Genomic DNA, 20,918 nt, shown 5'->3' with positions numbered 1-20,918 from the left:
AGTCTAGGATACTCAGGATTAGTGACTGGACCAGTAATCGGAAGGAGAGGAAGTCAAAGTAGTGTTTGATGGTGCGGAGTTTTCAGAGGATACCAAAACATTTTTTAATCTGAGCATTGGTGTGGACTTCGAAAGTAAAGCAGCGGTCCAGGATGACTCCAAGGATTTTTAATAGTAATCATTATCTTTCTCTCTCTGAGAGATCCCACGTGCCTATCCCAGGCCCTCTTGAATTCAGACACAGTCTGTCTCCACCACCTCTTCCGCGAGACTGTTCCATGCATCTACCACCCTTTCCGTAAAAAAGTATTTCCTCAGATTACTCCGGAGCCTATCACTTCTTAACTACATCCTATGCCCTCTCATTGTAGAGTTTACTTTCAAATAAGAGAGACTCGACTCATGCACATTTATATTATGTAGGTATTTAAACGTCTATCATATCTCCCCTCTCCCGCCTTTCCTCTAAAGTATACATATTTAGATCTTTAAGTCTGTCCCCATATGCCATATCACAAAGACCACACATAATTTTAGTAGCCTTCCTGTGGACCAACTACATCCTGTTTATATCTTTTTTGAAGGTGCGGCCTCCAGAATTGTACATTCTAAATTGAATATTCTAAATGAGGTCTCACTAAAGTCTTATACAGGGGCATCAATACCTCCTTTTTCCTACTAGCCATACCTCTCCCTATGCAACCTAGCATCTTTCTAGCTTTCGCCGTCACCTTTTCAACCTGTTTGGCCCCCTTAAGATCATATTAGCCCCTCTATTCCCTTAGAGATCCAACCTACTTGTCCCAACCTTTCTTGAATTCAGATACACTTTTTGTTTCCACCACCTCCACCAGGAGGTCATTCCAAGCATTCACCACCCTTTTTGTGAAAAAGGGTTTTCTGAAGTCACTTCAACCTATGCCCCTCCTCATTCCAGAATCTCCATTCAATTGAAAGAGACTTGCCTCATGCACATTTATGCTACATAAGTATTTAAATATCTCTCAAGAAAAACAAAAATAACAAATAACATTTTTTTCCTAGATTTTTGAATTATTTGCCAAGTAGTGGAAGCACCCACTGAAAACCATTTACTCAAAAGTGGAGAAAAAGCCTCAACCATCAATAATATGCAGATGGCAACCCAATGAGTTTTTAAGCCGTTCATATTCTGTATCATGGGCAAAAAACTCCACTATTCTCAAAATGTCATTTTCAAAAACAGGAAAACATCCCACCACTGTGCACAGGGAAAAGAACCAGAACAAGACCAAAAAATGTACTTATCTTCACTGATGACTCTTTACTCCGTCCAATAAGCTGATATTCCGGTTTATACACCTACAGCAGTGAAGTGAAGATAAGTGGCTGTATTGGAAAGAACGAGAGCTTGTCATGGAATTTCCCTGATGCAGCCACTGGTTGGTGAAACAAGAATCTTGTTGGAAATACAGCCACTTATCTTCACTTCACTGCTGTAGGTGTATAAACCAGAACATCAGGATATTGGATGGAGTAAAGGGTCATCAGTGAAGATAAATACATTTTTTGGTCTCTTGTTCTGTTTCTTTTCCCTGTGCACAGTGGTGGGCTGTTTTCCTGTTTTCGAAAATGACATTTTGAGAATAGTGGAGTTTTTTGCTCATGATACAGAATAAGAACGGCTTAAAAACTCATTGGGTTGCCATCTGCATATTATTGATGGTTAAGGCTTTCTCTCCACTTAAGAACATAAGCAATGCCTTTGCTGGGTCAGACCAGAGGTCCACCATGCCCAGCAGTCCGCTCACGCGGCGGCCCATCAGGTCCAGGACCTATATAGTAATCCTGTATCTATACCCTCCTATCCCCTTTTCCTTCAGGAAATCATCTAATCTCCTCTTGAATCCCAATACCGTACTCTGTCCTATCACACCCTCTGGAAGGGCATTCCAGGTGTCCACCACCCTTAGGGTAAAGAAGAACTTCCTAGCATTGGTTCTGAATCTAAGTAAATTGGTTTTCAGTGGGTGCTTCCACCACTTGGCAAATAACATTTTTTCCCTAGATTTTTGATTTAAACATCTCTATCATATTTCTCCTCTTTCGCCTTTCCTCCAAAGTATACATATTGAGATCTTTAAGTTTCCCTGTAAGCCTTATGAAGAAGACCACTAACCATTTTAGTAGCCTTCCTCTGGACTGACTCCATCCTGTTTATATTTTTTTGGAAGTGCAGGGTCCAGAATTGTACACGATATTCTAAATGAGGTCAGTAGAGTCTTATAAATGGGCATCGATACTTTCTTTTTCCTACTGACCATTCCTCTAATCACCCAAGCATCCTTCTAGCTTTTGCAGTCATATTAATAGTAGCCCATGCTGACAACTTCCCCCTTTAATTTGCCAAATGATTAAAAGATAAAAAGGTTGGTAACTTGAATTTACATGCCTGTTTAAAAGTAGTTTGGACTTACACGACTTGCTGTAGATTTTTTTTTCTCCATGCCCCAGACTTCCTGAAAAATTGTTTTCGTGCTGCCAGACCTGCATATGATTTCTTAAATCCAACTTGCAAATTAAGATTGTATTAAAGAAGCTTCACTGAATTTTCCATGATGTCTGTTATGTTCTTTATTAAACTATTTTGTTTGACTGAATGAATCATGCCTATACCCGCCAGCACCTTGTTTCTCCCCTATCCCCTTCACTAACATTCAAATATGTTCAGCAGCTGAAGAAATTGGAAGTTACCTTATAGGATGAGGAGGATACCAGTCACAAGAGGGGATCCTAAAGCTACAACTGCTCTCATCTTACTCTTGACAATGCCCCAAGATCAAGCCTGAGAATATGCGTAGGACTGTAGATGCTAAGACTTCTATGCATTCCACACATGATTGTCTGAAATCACATTCAAAGTCATGTGTTAAAAAAGCAACTGCAGGACAAGAACTCTTGCTTTGGGGGCTTCATTTCTTGTTAAATTTCCTGCAAAGTGTTATGTAGCTTACCAAGATAAGAATTTTCTTTTCTTTGAGCCTAAACAACTTTTAGAATTTATTGAATCAAAAGAAAGGTTGGTAACAATGTCTAGTGATGTATGACCTACCATCTGGCTGTAATTCAGGAATCTAATGCTGTGACCTTAAGCCAATTTTTGTTATTTCTGATGGAAGTTTATTTCTTTTCTTGATCCTCATTTTTGTGGACTAAATAAGAGATAGTTAATGTTTCCTTTATATGTTTTATTGAATATAATTTCTGGATCTGTAGCAATTTGCAAATGCAATGCTTGTATTAAAAATTGAAAATTTTATAAATAAAGTTTTAAAAAAAGCAACTGCATAAGTAGCATGGAAGAACAAGGCTAGTAAGTACCATTTTTAACTGTAACTGAAATCAGCACCAAACAAAATAAGTAGCATAAAACAGGAATTATATGCAGGGTTATTTTTCTCCGCAAAACACATTTCTAGTCTTTATTCAATTGCAGAGTTGAACACATATGCTGCCAAAAGAATGCTAACAGAACAAAAGGAGTTAGGTGTCACTTAAAAATATCACCTCATCAGGTATAATCCCTTCCTTGGGTCTTTCATCCAAAAGCCACCAGCATTTGTGGGAGCCAGACTTCCAATAGCACAGCAAGCTCCCTTCCTTGCCAACTTCCCCCCTTAAATTACTTTTCTGCGGTGTCACTGCCAATTAATCGTCCGTATCTGTGTCATGCCGTCGCTTGGGGCCACGTGCTGGTGAAGACCCCCTTCTCTGGTCGTGGGGGGCTGAATGCCGGCTGTCGTGGTTCTGGCTTCTGGCACGATGAGGTGAGTCCCTGCCATCACTGGACGAGTCCGTGTCATGCCGTCGCCTGCTAGGGGGCTTCTGTGTGTCTTCAGCACTTGATGAATGGCTGTCAGGGCGGCTGGCTCCACATTGCCGTGATGATGATGAATGATTCCTCTGGCGAGAGGCTTTTCTCTTCCTTCTGGGACAAGAATAAAACAACAACAACAAAAAACCCATGAAAACAAAGAAGAGCAAGTCAGGCTGGCACATTATGCTCAGCAGCTTTTGTGTCCTTCCCAGTAAAGGGAGCAATAGCTAAAAAAAAAAAAAAAGCCCTATTCTTCCAAAGGATGGAAAGGGTACAACTTGGTCGACTGCTAGGTTCTAATTGAGATTTGCTCCTCCTGCAGACTCTTTCAATACGGTTGACTACCTAATGTTCGTGTCAAAATTCTTTTTCCTCTTTACAGCCATTCAATATACTGTATAGCAGCTCGTTTAAAAACCTGCAAGTATTTCTGTTTATCAGTCTATTTTCACTAGTTTGCAGATCTTGTTTGCCAGAAAACAAAAAAAAAAAATTTCACCAGCTGAGGCTAGGCTATGACAAAGACGACCTATGCCCTCTTTTACAAAGGCACGCTAAGCGTTTTAGCGCGGACTTAGCGCGCACTAAAATCAACGCGTGCGCTAACCACTAATGCGTCCATAGGACAACATGCACACATTATTTATTTATTCATTCAATTTTCTATACCGTTCTCCCAGGAGAGCCCAAAACGGTTTACTTGAGTTTATTCAGGTACTCAAGCATCTTTTCCTGTCTGTCCTGGTGGTCTCACAATCTTATCTAATGTACCTGGGGCAATGAGGGGATTAAGTGACTTGCCCAGGGTCACAAGGAGCAGGGTGGGTTTAAACCCACCACCTTAGGGTGCTGAGGCTGTAGCTTTTAGCCAATGCGCCACACTCTCCCCTAGTGTTTAGCACGTGTTTGGTGCACACTAATATTTAGCGCACGCTAAAAAGCTTAGTGCACCTTTGTAAAAGAGGGGGCTAGTTTCTAAAGCATAAATACAATACATTGCCAAATGGTATAGCTTTAGATAGACAAACTCTCTATACATCAGGGAATCTAGGGACAAGTGATAGGTGAATGTTTGGCTTCCAGAACTACCTCCAAGACTGCAGCCTGTTTTTAAATTAGGTTGATTATTTCTATTTATTGCATGTGTTTTAATATTGTTTGACATAATATATTGTGAAGCTGATTATCGAGCAAAGAAATTTGACCATGTCACCCTTCTTCTTTGTAAAGCACACTGGCTACCCATTACCCATCGTCTATCCTACAAAATACTTCTACTAACATTCAAAACTGAACATTCCAACTCACCAACCTTCATAGATAAACTTCTTGTGCTCCCTTTAGGACCAGTGGTCTCAAACAAGGCCCGGGGGCCATATGCAGCCCGACAGGTACTATTTTGAGGCTCTCAGTATGTTTATCATAATCACAGAAGTAAAATAAAACAGTTTCTTGATCATATGTCTCTTTAGATATAAATTACAATATTATTATTAAGACTTAGCTAAAAGGAAAGATCTGACCTCATTAAAGAAATGACAATTTTGCATAAGACATTAACTATTTTTTCAGAGGCCCTCCAAGTACTTACAAATCCAAAATGTGGCCCTACAAAGGGTTTGAGTTTGAGACCACTGCTCTAGGACTCTTCGCTCCACAGTCGTAAATCTGCTTACTATCCCTTCTATACATGAACTATTCTATGACACAACCCATAAATCCATTTTCTTGGTTACTGCCTCCTCTGTTTGGAATGCCCTCCCATTGGATCTCCGCTTAGAAAACTTTCTTGAAAAATTCAAACCCAAACTTAAGACAGAGTGCTTAGGGAATTGAGAGATGTCTGGCAGAGCCGTTAGCTGCACTCTTCAATCTTTCTCTGAGCACGGGAAAAGTTCCATTAGACTGGAAAACAGCTAACGTCATTCCGCTCCACAAAAAGGGATGCAGGTTAGAGACTGCAAATTACAGACCGGTAAGTCTCACGTCAATAGTGAGTAAACTTATGGAAATATTGATTAAACACAAATTAGATACGGTTCTGGACGATGAGAGACTGAGGGATCCCCACCAGCATGGATTTACAAGGGGGAGATCCTGCCAATCCAACCTGATCAGCTTCTTTGACTTGGTAACAAAAAAACTAGATAAGGGAGAGTTCCTAGATGTAGTGTATCTGGACTTCAGTAAGGCTTTTGATAGCGTCCCACACCATAGACTTTTGAACAAGATGAGTTCGTTGGTACTAAGAGAAACATTAACTGCATGTGTTAAAGACTGGCTCAGTGGCAGACATCAAAGGGTGGTGGTAAATGGTACTCCTTCTGAAAAGTCAGAAGTTCAAGTTTATTAATATTTGATTAATCGCTTAATCAATATGCTAAGCAATGTACAGAATCATAAATTAACAATAGAAGTACAAGGAAGAACAAACTAATTGACAAATATTTAACAAAAAACCAAACAGTAAATATTTAACGACAAGACAAACTTGAAATGGGAGGAGGGGGGAAGTTACAAGCTTTTCATTAAGAAGAAAGAACAAAAAAGGAGAAGAACAAAAGGGGACAGGGGGAATTTAAAATCTAAGTATAAAAAGCAAAAGTGCACAGTGGAGAACCTCAGAGCTCGGTCCTAAACTAAACTAAACTTTAAGTTTATATACCGCATCCTCTCCACGGAAGTAGAGCTCGGCACGGTTTACAAGAACTTAAAATATAAGAAGAGACAGGAAAAGGTCCTGGGTCCAAACCTATTTAATATCTTCATACAAGATCTGCCTCAGGGTCTTCGGGGTAAAATTGCATTATTTGCCGATGATGCTAAATTATGCAATATAGTGGGCAGAGGTTCCGTGCCCTACACTATGACACAGAACATACTTTTACTGGAGCACTGGTCTATTTGGCAGCTGAATTTTAATGCCAAGAAGTGTAAAGTTATGCACCAGGTAGTTGAGGCCAACAACATGACTGACTTTAAGAACAAATGGGATCAACATGTGGGTTCACGTCAAAGAAGAACTTAGTGGGGAGGGTTATTTGAGTGGGCTGACTTGTTGGGCCGAAGGCCCTTTTTCTGCCGTCATATTCTATGTTTCTATTCAAACACTGTAACAAAACAACATTATAATAATACAAATATTATAACAATTCAATCCTTTTATACTCATTGTATCAATACCATTTAAAAAATATAACTAACCCCTCCTCCCCTCTCCCAAGACTGCTAAAAAAAAAAAAAAAATTAATTAAATTAAATTAAAATCTATCATTCAAAACATGACTTTGTGCTGTAGGAGATAATGTATTTAAAAAGGATTGTCAAATACTGATCAACATTCTTCCCTTTTTAGTGTCCCATTCAGATATAGACATGCTTTCTATTATTAAGAGATGCAGCATATTGGAACACCATTGGCTATAGGTAGGGTATAACGAGTCTATCCAAAGAGAAAGGATGACTTTTAAGCCTGAAAGCATAACACATTTCAGAAAGCTTTTAAGTCCTCTGGGAATAGGATGCTGCTGATTAGAGAATGACATGGGGAAAAAAAAAAATTATCACCGTTCCTGTCCCATCCCTGTGAGCTCAGGCCCTGTCCCTGCCCCGTCCCCATGAGCTCAGTCCCCGTCCCACAAGCTTGGCCCCCGTCCCTGCCCTGAACTTATTTTATTAAAGTATTAAAAGAGACAATATTCTGTACAATTGCCATTTTATAAATACAAATAATACAGAACAAGGATCAACAAAAACCCGTCTCCCTTCCCTTTCACAAATATTCCTTCCACTATTGTGAAAACCGAACAAACCAAATTACTACAAAATGCTGCACACAAAAATCAAGCTAACAGAATACTTGAGAGAGAGAGAGAGAGAGAGAGAGAGAGAGAGAGAGAGAGAGAGAGAGAGCCTTAAGCCATCTGGAAGCTAAAGAAGAACAGCCTGGGCTTTGCGGCCCCCAGTTATACTCCATAATAAAACCCTTACCCGTGCATGCGCTGTTAAAATGGCATAATCCCTGCTGCTGTGATTTCTGCTTCTGTGCCAAATTCGATTTGCGGTGCGTGCAGCGATTTCAGCAGCGATGGCGGTTTGACTCCTGCGCTACCACTGCTGGGACGCTTCTTCTCAACACCGGACCAGCAAATACAGCAGCTGCGGGGCATTTGATAGGCCGGCCCACTTCAATAATGCGAGGTGGGCCGGCCTAGCAAAAGCCCCGAGGCTGCCCAAGCTAGCAGATGCTGGACAGGGGGCTCAGGGAAAGGAGAAGGGGTACTGCTGGACAGGGGGCTCAGGGAAAGGGTGCTGCTGGACACAGGGGAGGAGAAGGAGAAAAAGAAAGAGAGAGAAAGAGAGAGAGAAAAAGAAAAAGAGAGAAAGAGAGAAAAAGAGAGAAAGAGAGAAAAAGAGAGAAAGAGAGAAAAAGAAAGAAAGAGAGAAAAAGAAAGAAAGAAAGAAAGAGAAAGAGATAAAAAGAAAGAAAGAGAAAGAGATAAAAAGAAAGAAAGAGAGAGAGAGAGAAAGAAAGAAAGAAAGAGAGAAAAGAGAAAGAGAGAGAGAAAGAGAGAAAGAAAGAGAGAGAGAGAAAGAGAGAAAAGAGAAAGAAAGAAAGAGAGAGAGAGGCCAAGGAGGGAAAGAAAGACAGACACACACATCTATTCTAGCACCTTTTAATGTAACGGGCTTAAAGACAGCTCTAGCAGGATACATATTTCAAATCTGAAATATACTAATCACAAAATACATTTATTTTTTTTCTACCTTTTGTTGTCTGGTAATTTTATTCTTCAAATCACATTGGTCTCAGGCATGGCATGGCTGGCTTCCTGAAGGTAAAATAGGTGCAAGAGGAGCTGGGGAGGAGATACCGAGTCTGACATGGCCGCATTTTTTTTACCACAGGAACAAGACTTTTCACCGTACATTCCCGTGGGGTGGTGAAAGGTCTTGTCCCCATTCCTGCGGTAAACCAGTTGCAAATTTCTCCATTCCTGCGGATTTACTGCGGTGACCACGGTTTACCACAGTAAATGGTCCCCGTATCATTCTCTACTATAGATCAAAAAGCAAAATAAGCTATAACTATTGTATTCCACATGCCACTAACTCTAGAAAAAACTATATATCAAAATTGGTGTACTTAAGGACAAATCCAAAACATGAGATAAATTGGCTTTAATGTGGCCACACTTGGGACAAGAACCTTCAGAGATAAGTGCTGCACGAAAAGCACGCCAAGGTGCTATATATAAATGACAAATAAATTTATACCCCATTTCAAAATATGAGGTATCAGGTAATATTCTATATATCAATTTCAAAAAATGATTTATATTGGAACCCTGTAATATTTAACTCTACATTCCAAGACTTTTCTCTTTAAAGATGCCTGGTAATATTCTATATATCAATTTCAAAAAATGATTTATATTGGAACCCTGTAATATTTAACTCTACATTCCAAGACTTTTCTCTTTAAAGATGCCTACAAACTCTGACTGACTTTCTTTCAAACACACTCCACATAGCTCCTTGATGGATTTCGCTAAAACACTTCTTTTGAAGCGAGCCCTACCATTGTGTATTTTCCTCCCCAACACTTTCCACCCCTTTATTTTCAGATCTCGATGTATTTATTAATTTATCAAGCCCCTCCTCCCGTCTTGTTTCCAGTATGCAAGTCCGTCGTGCTCCCTCTTTTCTTATTTTTTTACAATATGTTTTACTTTTAATTTTAAACTTTTTTAGACTGATTCCATTGTAAACCATTTAGGTACCTGTTTGATAACGGTATATCAAAGAATAAAGAAACTTGGAAGCCATATAGAATGCTTGCTCAATATCACAGGTGCTCTTTATGCCCTTAATGAACCATCATCTCCCTCCCCCACTCCTCCTAAGTAGCTCCCTCAATCTGGCTTCTAGGGCTGTGGAATTAGTCCATGCTATGGGTTGGCTGCTAGGGTCTAGCACTATAGTGGAAGGTTTACAGGGGTTTTATTTATCCTTGAAATACATGAAAGCAAAAGGAATTTGACTCAAAACTACAGGTCTTGCTATGACTTCATGCCTCAGTGAATGATGACTAGCACAGAATTCAGAGATACCAGGACCGTATGCCTGGAACGGCTGCCTGAATCAATATGTCATGCTCCATCCCCAGCAGTATTCAAATTCAAACTAAAAGCCCACTTTTTAAAACTGCTTTCAACTTTCAACTCCCACTCACTGCTGTCAGATACCTATACCCACTGTATGATTTCTTTTACCATAATCTCCCCAACCCTGAGATGTCCTGTCTGTCAAATTAGATTGTTAGCTTTTCTGAACAGGGACTGTCTATTGTATGTTAAAATGTAGAGCGCTGCGTATGCCTTGTAGTGCTATAGAAATGACAAATAGTAGTAGTAAAAGAAGTAGGGATTTTGTGAGATTCATTCCTTGGAGAATTTCAGGATTTTTGTTTCACTTGTTTAAACACTTCTAGTCTCCCGTAGTAGGCACCCAATAATCTTAAGTCTGATCAATCACAGATAACACAATACATACGGTGCTATTTATTCTTAACTAGGTCATAAGTGTTTTGGCCAAAAACCCCTAAGTATTATTTTTAATATCATTTGTAATGTATCCAGAGATTGTGCCAGATGCTGGAATTTTTCTGCTCGGTGACCTGGAACAAAGTTGTTTGATACCTACTGAGCTTTATTATCCCAAGGCCATTTGCACTGGCATCAGAAACCTAAAGGAAAATTATAGGGCCTTTCTAATGTGTTATTTATTGATGTGATGGGCAATCTAAGCTTTGAATAAAAAAATGCACCATTTCAAAACTGTATATAGATACGAATATTTGATACATGATTTTTATTATGATTCTATGTGTTTGAACTGCTTTCTATTTATAATTCTTATAATATTCAATAAAATTATTGAACTAAAAAAAAAGAAGTTCTATTTATTGATTGCTGAAATCTATACTGCATTTGCTTTGGTATGGATGCATGTTAAAATAAACTGCCACACTAAGTCAGACAGGAAGTCTATCAAGTTTGGCATTGTGTCTCTAAACAATAGCCAATCGGGGTCACAAATAGCTGTCAAGATCCCAAAAGCAGCAAGATTCCATGCTGCTCAACCCCCAGAGATAGCCTGTGGCTTTCCCTCTCTTAATTGTGCTGGGCTTCTTCTGGAACTCTCTCTCTCAGCTGCATGATATTCATGGAAACTAGCTGCTATTTTAGTAAAAGGTACAAGGGAAGATTAGGTTCTTACCTCAATAATCTTCTTTCTAGCAGAAAGTCACATGAGTCTTGAACCAAAGACTTATTCACTTCTAGTTATGAGTTGTATAGAAGGAATCTAGAATTTTTTTTTCTCTCCTGGCTCTGCCTCCTGCCTCACAGGGCTATGCTGTAGCTTCTCAATTCATACCCAAGCAATCGACATTTACTAGAAGAGAAAAAAATAAGGAGGTGGGATACAGGGAACTCCTCGACCGAGCCCATTCTATTCTGCTCTGCATCAACTAAAATGCCATAAAAAAATCAATGTTAAGGTGGAACCGAACAAGCCACTTACCGGAGAACAACCATCACCAACACTTATGTAGTTCTTACAGGCTCTCATTTGGCCATGCAATGGAGGAGTTAGCTTATCACTCTCAGACCTGTTGGACAGGAGAAAAATCTAGCATCTGGAAATACCTACCTCTCTGAGCCAATAAGCAAGCTAAATGTAATCTGACAAGGTGGGCCTTCAAGATTCATATGCTTTATACTAGAAAGAAGATTATCAAGGTAAGATAGGTACATTAGATAGAGTGGAAGCCCACTGGGACAGTTAGGGAAAAATGCTTGAGTACCTGAATAATTAGTAATCTGCATAGAATTATAGGATATGAGGAATATAAATTATAAAAAAAAAAAGAACCTAATCTTCCCTTCTAGTGCAAAAGGCATACAAATCTTGAACCAGTGGGACCTACCAAAACAGTCCCCTGAGTCTATGGCAGGACAGATGAGCCTGATGCTAGCACTGAGGACCTAAAAGTATCATCTATTCATGCCACTACATCCACTCTGTAAAATTTTGTGAAAGTACAAGAGGGTGGACCATGTAGCTGCTCACAAATCTCCTTAGGCGGAACTGCCCAGGACTCTACCCACGAAGAAGACACATTCATCATAGTGTTTGTCCTCCCTCCCCAAAAATCAGTGGTTGCTTACCAACCCAATGTATGCTTTAGAAATAGCTCTGTGAATCTATCTTGACATTGAAAGCCTTAGAAGCCGGCTTCCCCAGGCAGCCGGTTTCTAAGTGCAAAAAAAATGATCTGAGAGATGAAAATCATTTGTTGCCTTGAGATAATGGAGATAAACTCTCCTAACATCTAGCAAGCCAAAACATTTGGCCTTTGTCTTCAAACCTGTGAACAGTATCACGAGCAGTCAGGCTTCCCAATTTATAAGGAAGGCTGAGGCCATTTTTGGACGATACCAAGCGCAGGGAGACACCAGTCTCCATAAATCTGAGGAAAGTTCTCTGTATGTCAGATCCTGGCTCTCTGAGACCCTGCTCTCTGACATCATAGCTAACAGGAAAAATGGTCTTAATTGTAAAATCCATCAGTGTCTCCGCAGGTAAGGGCTCAAACGGAGCCTTACTGAGCTCCTACAAGGTAATATTGATTCCACATCGGTACGGCTATCTCACAGGATGCAGCCACAATACTCCCTTCAAAAAACAAATCTAGCTACAACAGGCTGGAAAGCCCAAGAACTTTCTCCACTCAAGCCAGAAAGTGCTAGAGACCTGCCATCTGCACTTTGATGGAACTAACCGCCAGACCCCTCTCAAGCCTGTCCGGAAGACATGAAAGTACCATGGACATTGGAGCCTAAAATGGCTCCACATCTTGCTTAGCACATCAGTTCTGAAAATTTTTTTCAAGCCTTAGCATAAGTTTCAACAGTTGTTGGTTACATAGCCCTTAGGAGGGTAGCTATGACCCCCTCCAATTAGCTCTTCTGCAATAAGGCCGCATGCACAAGTGCCATGTCTTAGGCCCATGTGAACTGAATCCCCCAAGGCAACTGGACCTGAGAGAAACGAGTTGGATGAAATTGATTTCCCTCCTCCTTCTTGGGCTCTGTGCTCAACGTCTAAGATTGAAAGGCTTTCTCTACTCTCATCAGTCCATCAGAAGTGAATTGATTTTCCTCTTCTGTGCTTAAACATAAGTGATCACATGCCATGGTGATTAAAAAGATCATCATTGCCCTAAATCAGGGGTGCCCAACACGTCGATCGTGATCGACAGGTCGCTCGCTCAGGCGACCCCAGTCGATCGCAGAGCGGGTTCCCTTCTTCCCTTCTCTTTTTTCCCCTCCTGACTGGCCTGCTCCTGAATTCTGCTGCTGCCTCCGCTGCTCAACATTTAAAAAAAAAAAAAAAACCGGCTTGGAGAATTTATGCTCCGGGGGCTAACGCGTGCTTGTACCGGCTTCCCTTCTCTTCCCTCTGAAACCGGAAGTTATGTCCGGGGGGGGGGGGGGAGAGAAGGGAAGCCGGCACGCACATGTTAGAGCCCCGTTCGCGGGCTAAAGCGGGAGACAGGTCAGTGAAGCTTGCGATTTGCTCTTCTTGCTGCCAGGTCCTGCCTACTTTCTGTTTCCTCAAAGGCAGGACCCGGCAGCATTTCTTCCAATAGGTCGATCTTGGGCCATCAGCCTTCCTCTCCCCGACGTCAATTCTGCCGTCGGAGAGGAAGTTCTGGCCAACGGAACTTCCTCTCCGACGGCAAAATTGACGTCGGGGAGAGGAAAGCTGGTGGGCTCGAAGCAGGGAGAGCTTGGCCGGCGGCCTGTTATCCGATGGCAGTGGCTTGGGGGAGGGCAGGGAGGGAGAAAGAGGGCAAGCAGGGAGACAGAAGGAAAGAAGAGAAACAGAAAAAAAGAAAGAGAGGGCAGGGAGAGAGGAAGAAAACATTGGGGGGGGGATGAGGTCAGGCGGAGAGGAAGCATACAGGCTAAAAGAAGGGAAGAAAGATTGGATGCACAGTCAGAAGAAGAAAGTGCAACCAGAGACTCATGAAATCACCAGACAAGGTAGGAAAAATGATTTTATTTTAAATTTAGTGATCAAAATGTGTCTGAATTTATATCTGCTCTCTTTATTTTACAATATGGTCCCCTTTTACTAAACCGCAATAGAGGTTTTTAACGCAGGGAGCCTATGAGCGTCGAGAGCAGCGCTGGGCATTCAGCGCAGCTCCCTGCGCTAAAAACTGCTATCGTGGTTTAGTAAAAAGGGAGGGGGTGGGTATTTGTCTATTTTTGTATGGTTGTTACTGAGGTGACAGTGCATAGAGTCATCTGCTTTGACCTCTTTGAAAAAACCCTGGAATAGGAATGATAATTAACAATTCTATGCGTACAGTGTGCGTTGTGTTTTTGTAAAATTTTATTGTTGGTAGATCATTTTGACTTGGTCATTTTAAAAGTAGCTCGCAAGCCCAAAAAGTGTGGCACCCCTGCCCTAAATCATTCCTTATTTTCACCCATATCTAAACCCTGCAGCCTTCCTATGACACTAACATAGCCATGCCTATCACATGTGAACCCTCCTGGTAAAACTTCCTATGTCCCCTTGCCCTCATGCTCTCAAATTAGCCCATAGCCAGTTTCCTACCAGAGTTATTCTCTCTCCCCTGCTATCACTATGGCTTCTGTACACCTCCTCCTCCTCCTAATACCGATTTTCCCCAACCTCTCCCTTCACCACAAACCACTGAACTCAACACCACATCATTCATTTTTAAAATCCATTACCTCACCCTCCCTTTTGCCCACTACCCTCTTCTCAGCCCCAAAGCTTCAACACCACCTTCCTCTCATTCAGCCATCCCCACCCTCCCTGCGTGCATCTCACCTGCAGCACAGCAGGCCTCCCCATGCCTCTCCCACCCTCACCCATATCATCTTGCTCCTTTTTCTCTGCTGGGGATATCAATCCAGTTGGAGCACTTGGAGAGCCTCTACAGTTGCTGGTGGAGTAGGCTGGAATCATTCCCCTGACGCAGCTCAGCGAAATGGAGGTTTCCCTGTCAGGAAAGAGTGGCTGCGGGGCCAGGCAGGCTTGCACTTTCTGGATGCATGAAAGACAGCCTGGATACCGTCTGCAGCTGTTTGCTTGTTTTTTCCTGCTTACCATTGACTGTGTTTGAGACTCATATATGTGCTGCTTGCTTTACTCACATTTTTTGAAGTTTTGTTATTTGGCGTGCTAGATTTTTTTTTGAGGTGGTTCTTATGAGGACTACCATAGTGTTTCTCACTGCTGAGTGAACTGATACATTTTGGACCTTGCTTAATAGTGATTTATAAGTGGAGTTTTTTGCCATATGAAGATGAACTGAGGCTTTTTCTCCACTTTTTTTCTTTGTTTTGTGTGTTAAGTGAATGAGTGAGTCTCTGTATGGGTGCAGTGGGTAGACCGGGTAGTGTCTAGGTAGGTTCCTCCTATGGTTTCCAATAGGGCATAATCTATTAGTTTTAGGGATATCAATCTCAATCCTGGTCCTCCCAATCAACTCTCACCCTACTCATGTGGGTCACACCGCAATGTCATTAATCTTATTTCTGTTCCTCTCCCACTGTCTCCAACAAGCTTGCCTGCATCCACAATCTCTTCATCTCTGCCTCTCCATCTGCTCGTACTGAGACCTGGATCTGCCCTGATGACTCTACTACTGCTGCCGCTCTGTGTCATGAAGTTACCTGTTCTCCCATATGCCTTACCCGATTGGTCATGGAGGTGGTTCTGAGCTGCTACTCGCCCTCTTGTAGATTTCAACCCCTTCTTCCACCTGCTTCTCTTCCTTTGAAGTCTACTCCATCCATCTATTTGCTCCTGTGCCCCTTCATGTAGCTGTCATCTAACAAACAAGGGCTGTACCTTATAGTGCCCCAAATACATTTTCCTATACAGCTGAATAGTCATTTACATTCACATATGAACAAATCCAAGGCTCTGCTAAATCCTACTGAACTAAATATGATCTCTGATTTCACATTGTTTCGTTTATTATCTGTTATGTTAATGCCATTATTCATATTCGACATTCCTATTTGGCTGAATAGTAATAAGAATATATGCTATTCGGTAAAGCTCTTAAATACATGTAACAGTAAAATAACATGTCTTAATGTTAGTTCACATTGATAACTTTCTCCCTGGGTGTCTCTCAATAGCAAGTTTTCATAGAGCACCTGATCATCTTGTAATTAGCATTGTCCAGATATCAGCAACAAACAGTTTTATGATAACAAAAGAGGTTAATATGACAACTCTGACATATGTAGATGACAGAAAAATCAGGAACTGTTATTGAAAGATTAAATAATCCAGTGGATCCTGTCTACTAATCACCATCTCTCTTACTGTCATCCCCTCTATCTGACATATCCTCAACCTATCACCTTCCACTGTGACTGTACCACCTTCAAACATGCTATAGTTATGCCGCTTCTCAAAAGAATTCCTCGCTGGACCTTATCTACCCTCCAATTATCGCTATCTCCCTCCTCCCAAGCTACTTCAACGTGCTGTTCACTGCCATTGTCTTGACTTTCTTTCATCTTGAACTATCCTCAACCCTCTTCAAATTGGGCTTTCATCCGCTTCATTCTATGGAAACTACCCTTATTAGAATCTCCAATGACTCGCTCCTAGCCAGTGTCATTAAGCTCATGCTACCCCTCTCCTCAGTCACTTCACTGACTTCCTGTCCATTTCTGCATACAGTCCAAACTCTTCTTATTGACTTACAAGTGTAAGCACTCTGCAGCTCCTCAGTATCTCTCCTCTCTTGTCTCTTCCTATACTCCATCCAGGAAGCTCCGTTCATCAAGTAAGTTTCTCTTGTCCATACCCTTCTCTTCTACTGCCAACAACTTCCCTTCTGTCTTGCTGCACCATATGCCTGAACAACCTGTCAGTACATCGGATTCAGTCTCTGGAGATATTCAAATTCAGGCTGAAAGCCCACTTTTTTGAAGCTGTTTAAGTCCTAACCCAACCAAATTGTAAAGCACCTATATCTGTTTGTCATTCCCTCTATAGTCCCCTATCCTATGCGACTCATCATTCCCCCTGTAAGTCCCTACCTGAGCAGTGTGTATAGATTTATCCTTTTTGTCTTGTGTACCTATCATAATTAGATTGCAAGCTTTTCCAAGCAGGGACTGTCTCTTGAGTATTTAATATACAGCCCTGCGTGCATCTGTTAGCACCACAGAAATAATAAATAGTAGTAGTAGATTAGTTATAGAATTAACTTTCACATGTGAAAAAGGGAAGATGGAATGTGTGTGGATGTAAGAACAGCAAACATGTATGGGGGGGGGGTCGGTGACCACAACCATGCACAGCGGCACTTTGATACCACAAACCTGTCTTCATCTTCTGAGGAAGAGTCTCTCTTCTTGTCATGGCTTTCTCTCTCTTTCTTCCTTTTTTTCTTTTTCTTTTTTTTGGACTTCTTTTTGCTTTCTGATCTGCACATTAAAAGGAACAAAACAAAAAAATACAATCCTTGCTGTAAAACTGACTGCTTGGGGACACAGGTTTCTAAGGTACTACTTTACATAGTGCCAATTCCCTACCACAACTGCATTAGTTGTGCTTACAAGAATGAAAGATTAGGTTCTTACCTGGATAATCTTCTTTTGTGTTAATCTTCTCAGGAGTCTGTACGTTAGGTGCTTAATCCATTCCCGCGAACCAGGTTTTGCAGAAGTGTGTCACTCACAACTTTCAGCATCTCCCATATTGCCAATAGAGTGGAGTGTCCCCTTCAGTTAGTTCCAAAGCAATCAATCTCCACTGGAACAGAATACAAAGAAGGAGGGGTATGGGGAACTTCTCCTTAAACATACAATTATTTTATGCTCTGCAACTTAGAAAAGGAAGAATAATGATTAACAAGCATTATAACGTAGCTGCAATAGTGAATCAACCTGCTGTGTGAAACAAGCACTAAGAGAAGTGGAGCCAGAAGCTCAACAAGTCACTTACTTATACTGGATTTCTTTATGCTCAAGGTGCTGACAGTGGAAGAACTCTAGGCCTGGAATCTAGAAATATCCGAGGCATAGAGCAGGCGAAACAGTATACTGAAGGTGGACTGTACAGACTCCTGAGAAGATCAACAGAAAAAAAAAAAAATTAGCCAGTAAGAACCTAATTTTTCATTCTGTACATCTCAGGAATCCATGTATTAGGTGATATACCACAGCAATGGCTGACATCTAGTGTGGGACAGAAGAACCTGCCAGCAAGATTGAAGACCCAAAGATGACATCTTCTCAAACCGACATGCCTACTCTATAAAACTTTATAAAGGTATGAAGAGTAGACCAAGTAGATGCTCTACAAATCTCCATGGGAGGAACTGCCAGAGATTCCGCCCATGAAGATGTGACACTCTTGGTTGAGTGCGCCTTGAGAGAAACCTGCAGCTGCTTACCACAGGCGATGTATGCTGACAAATGGCCATGCAAATACATCCGGCTATAGAGGCCTTGGATGCTGGTCTGCTGAATCTGGACTGGCTAGTTAACAAACAGATGGTCAGAAAGATGAAAATCATTGGTCTTTTCCAAGTAGTAAAAGTAAACTCTTCACACATCCAGTTTTTTCAGTATCCTATCCTGCTTGTCTGAAGCTGTAGGTTGAAAGGCAGGCAGACGAACCTCAGATACAAGTTTTGGAGGAAGGAGGGAACAACCAGAAGAGCTACACCCTGGAGAAAGGGCTCTCTACAAGAGAGTGCTTGCAATTCTGAGCTGTGTCTTGTCCAGACAACCACCAGGAACTGTGAGATCCAAGAAGGATGTGTCTTTGAGTGGCTCATATGGAGTTTTAGCGAGGCCTTTTAGGACAGTTTGAAGATTCCATTAAAGAAAAGGATGCCTTAGCAGAGGCGTTAAACCAGAGCACATCTCTTAGGAATCTGATCACATCTGAGTGAGCTGTCAGTGAAACTTTACCACTTTGCGCCCGGAAGCATGAAAGGCCTGCCACTTGCACCTTGAGGGAAACTACTGTAAGACCTTTTTCCAGACCAGTCTGCAGAAAAGCAAAAAAGCAATGTTACTTAGCGTAACAGTTGTTATCCAGGGACAGCAGGCAGCTATTCTCACTAGTGGGTGATGTCATCCAACGGAGCCCCGATGCGGACGTCTCACAAGCATACTTGCTTGTAGAAACTTTAGAAGTTTCCAGTCGCCCGCACTGCGCATGTGCGAGTGCCTTCCCGCCCGATGCACTGGGTGCGTCTCCTCAGTTCAGATAGCTAGCAGAGAAGCCAACCCAGGGGAGACGGGTGGGAAGTGAGAATAGCTGCCTGCTGTCCCTGGATAACAACTGTTACGGTAAGTAACATTGCTTTATCCCAGGACAAGCAGGCAGGTATTCTCATTAGTGGGTGACCTCCAAGCTAACCACAATGGGATGGAGGGAGAGTTGGCAACTTAGGAGAATAAATTCTGTAACACAGTTTGGCCAAACTGTCCATCCCGTCTGGAGAAAGTATCCAGACAATAATGAGAAGTGAAGGTATGAACCGAGGACCAAGTGGCAGCTTTACAAATTTCCTCAATCGGTGTCGACCTGAGGAAAGCTACAGAAGCTGCCATCACTCTGACGTTATGGGCTGTGATTTTTCTGTCAAGGGGCAATCCATCCTGGGCATAGCAGAAAGAGATACAAGCCGCCATCCAGTTGGAGATGGTACGTTTAGAGATAGGACGTCCCAACTTGTTCGGATCAAAGGAGATGAAAAGTTGAAGAGCAGTACTGTGTGGCTTGGTGCGTTCCAGGTAGAAAGCCAAAGCACGTTTACAGTCCAGAGAGTGAAGAGCTGATTCTCCAGGATGAGAATGAGGCTTTGGAAAAAACACTGGAAGAACAATGGATTGTTTGAGATGAAATTCCAAGACCACTTTAGGAAGGAATTTAGGATGAGTGCGAAGCACCATCTTGTCATGATGGAACACTGTGAAAGGTGGATCCGCAACCAAAGCTTGAAGCTCACTAACTCGACGAGCAGAAGTGAGGCCAATGAGAAACACCACTTTCCAAGTGAGATACTTGAAATGAGCCTTGTTAAGAGGCTCAAAAAGAGGTTTCATAAGCTGAGAAAGAACAACATTGAGGTCCCAAACCACTGGAGGCGGTTTGAGAGGAGGACTGACATGGAAAAATCCTTTCATGAATCTGGAAACCACAGGATGAGCAGAGAGAGGTTTCCCTTGAAGAGGCTGATGAAAAGCAGCAATTGCACTGAGATAGACTCAGATCGATGTAGACTTGAGGCCAGAATGAGATAGGTGCAAAAGATAGTCCAAAACAGAGGACAAGGAGACATGTTGAGGCTCCTTATGCCGAGAAAAACACCAAGTAGAAAATCTAGTCCATTTTTGGGAATAGCATTGTCTAGTAGCGGGCTTCCGTGAAGCTTCCAAAACATCCCACACAGGTTGTGAAAACTGAAGGGGAGTTATGTCGAGAGGAACCAAGCTGTCAGGTGTAGAGACTGCAGGTTGGGATGAAGCAGAGACCCCTGATGCTGTGTAAGCAGAAGAAAGAGCTCCCTGCTGCTGAGTTGAAGTAGAAGGGAGAACCAAGGTTGTCTGGGCTACCGAGGAGCAATCAGAATCATGGTAGCATGGTCCAACTTGAGCTTGACTAGAGTCTTTTGAATGAGAGGAAATGGAGGAAATGCATACAGAAAGAGATTCCTCCAGTCCAGAAGAAAAGCATCTGCCTCGAAGCGATGAGGAGTGTACATCCTGGAGCAGAACTGAGGCAGTTTGAAGTTGTGGGGGGCTGCGAAGAGGTCTATCTGAGGCATGCCCCACAGAGAGAAGATGTGATGCAGGGGCATGGAATGGAGAGTCCATTCATGAGGCTGCAGAAGATGACTCAAGTTGTCCGCCAAGGCATTGTCCGCCTCCTGAATGTAGACAGCTTTGAGGAAGGTGTTGAGGCG

At 42.0% G+C, this 20,918-nt stretch overlaps 1 protein-coding gene across 3 annotated transcripts in view; it reads right to left on the bottom strand.

The window, feature by feature from the left end:
* Positions 1 to 3,212: 3,212 nt before the first annotated feature.
* C2H1orf35 (chromosome 2 C1orf35 homolog) overlaps positions 3,213 to 20,918 on the bottom strand; it is a 60,861-nt gene continuing 43,155 nt past the window's right edge. Inside the window, exons 8-9 of one of the 3 annotated variants that reach the window (XM_033931827.1) lie at positions 17,317 to 17,421; positions 3,213 to 3,967 (exon numbers count right to left, since the gene is read on the bottom strand). In XM_033931827.1, the coding sequence (XP_033787718.1) occupies positions 3,688 to 3,967; positions 17,317 to 17,421 (385 nt within the window). In that variant the 3' untranslated portion in view covers positions 3,213 to 3,687. The remainder of the gene's footprint in view (positions 3,968 to 17,316; positions 17,422 to 20,918) is intronic. The other 2 variants (XM_033931828.1, XM_033931829.1) reach the window with 2 other exon arrangements.

The sequence above is a fragment of the Geotrypetes seraphini genome, chromosome 2 (genome assembly GCF_902459505.1).
Source record: "Geotrypetes seraphini chromosome 2, aGeoSer1.1, whole genome shotgun sequence".
Taxonomy (NCBI): Eukaryota; Metazoa; Chordata; class Amphibia; order Gymnophiona; family Dermophiidae; genus Geotrypetes; species Geotrypetes seraphini.
This window is presented reverse-complemented; position numbering and strand designations above follow the sequence as displayed.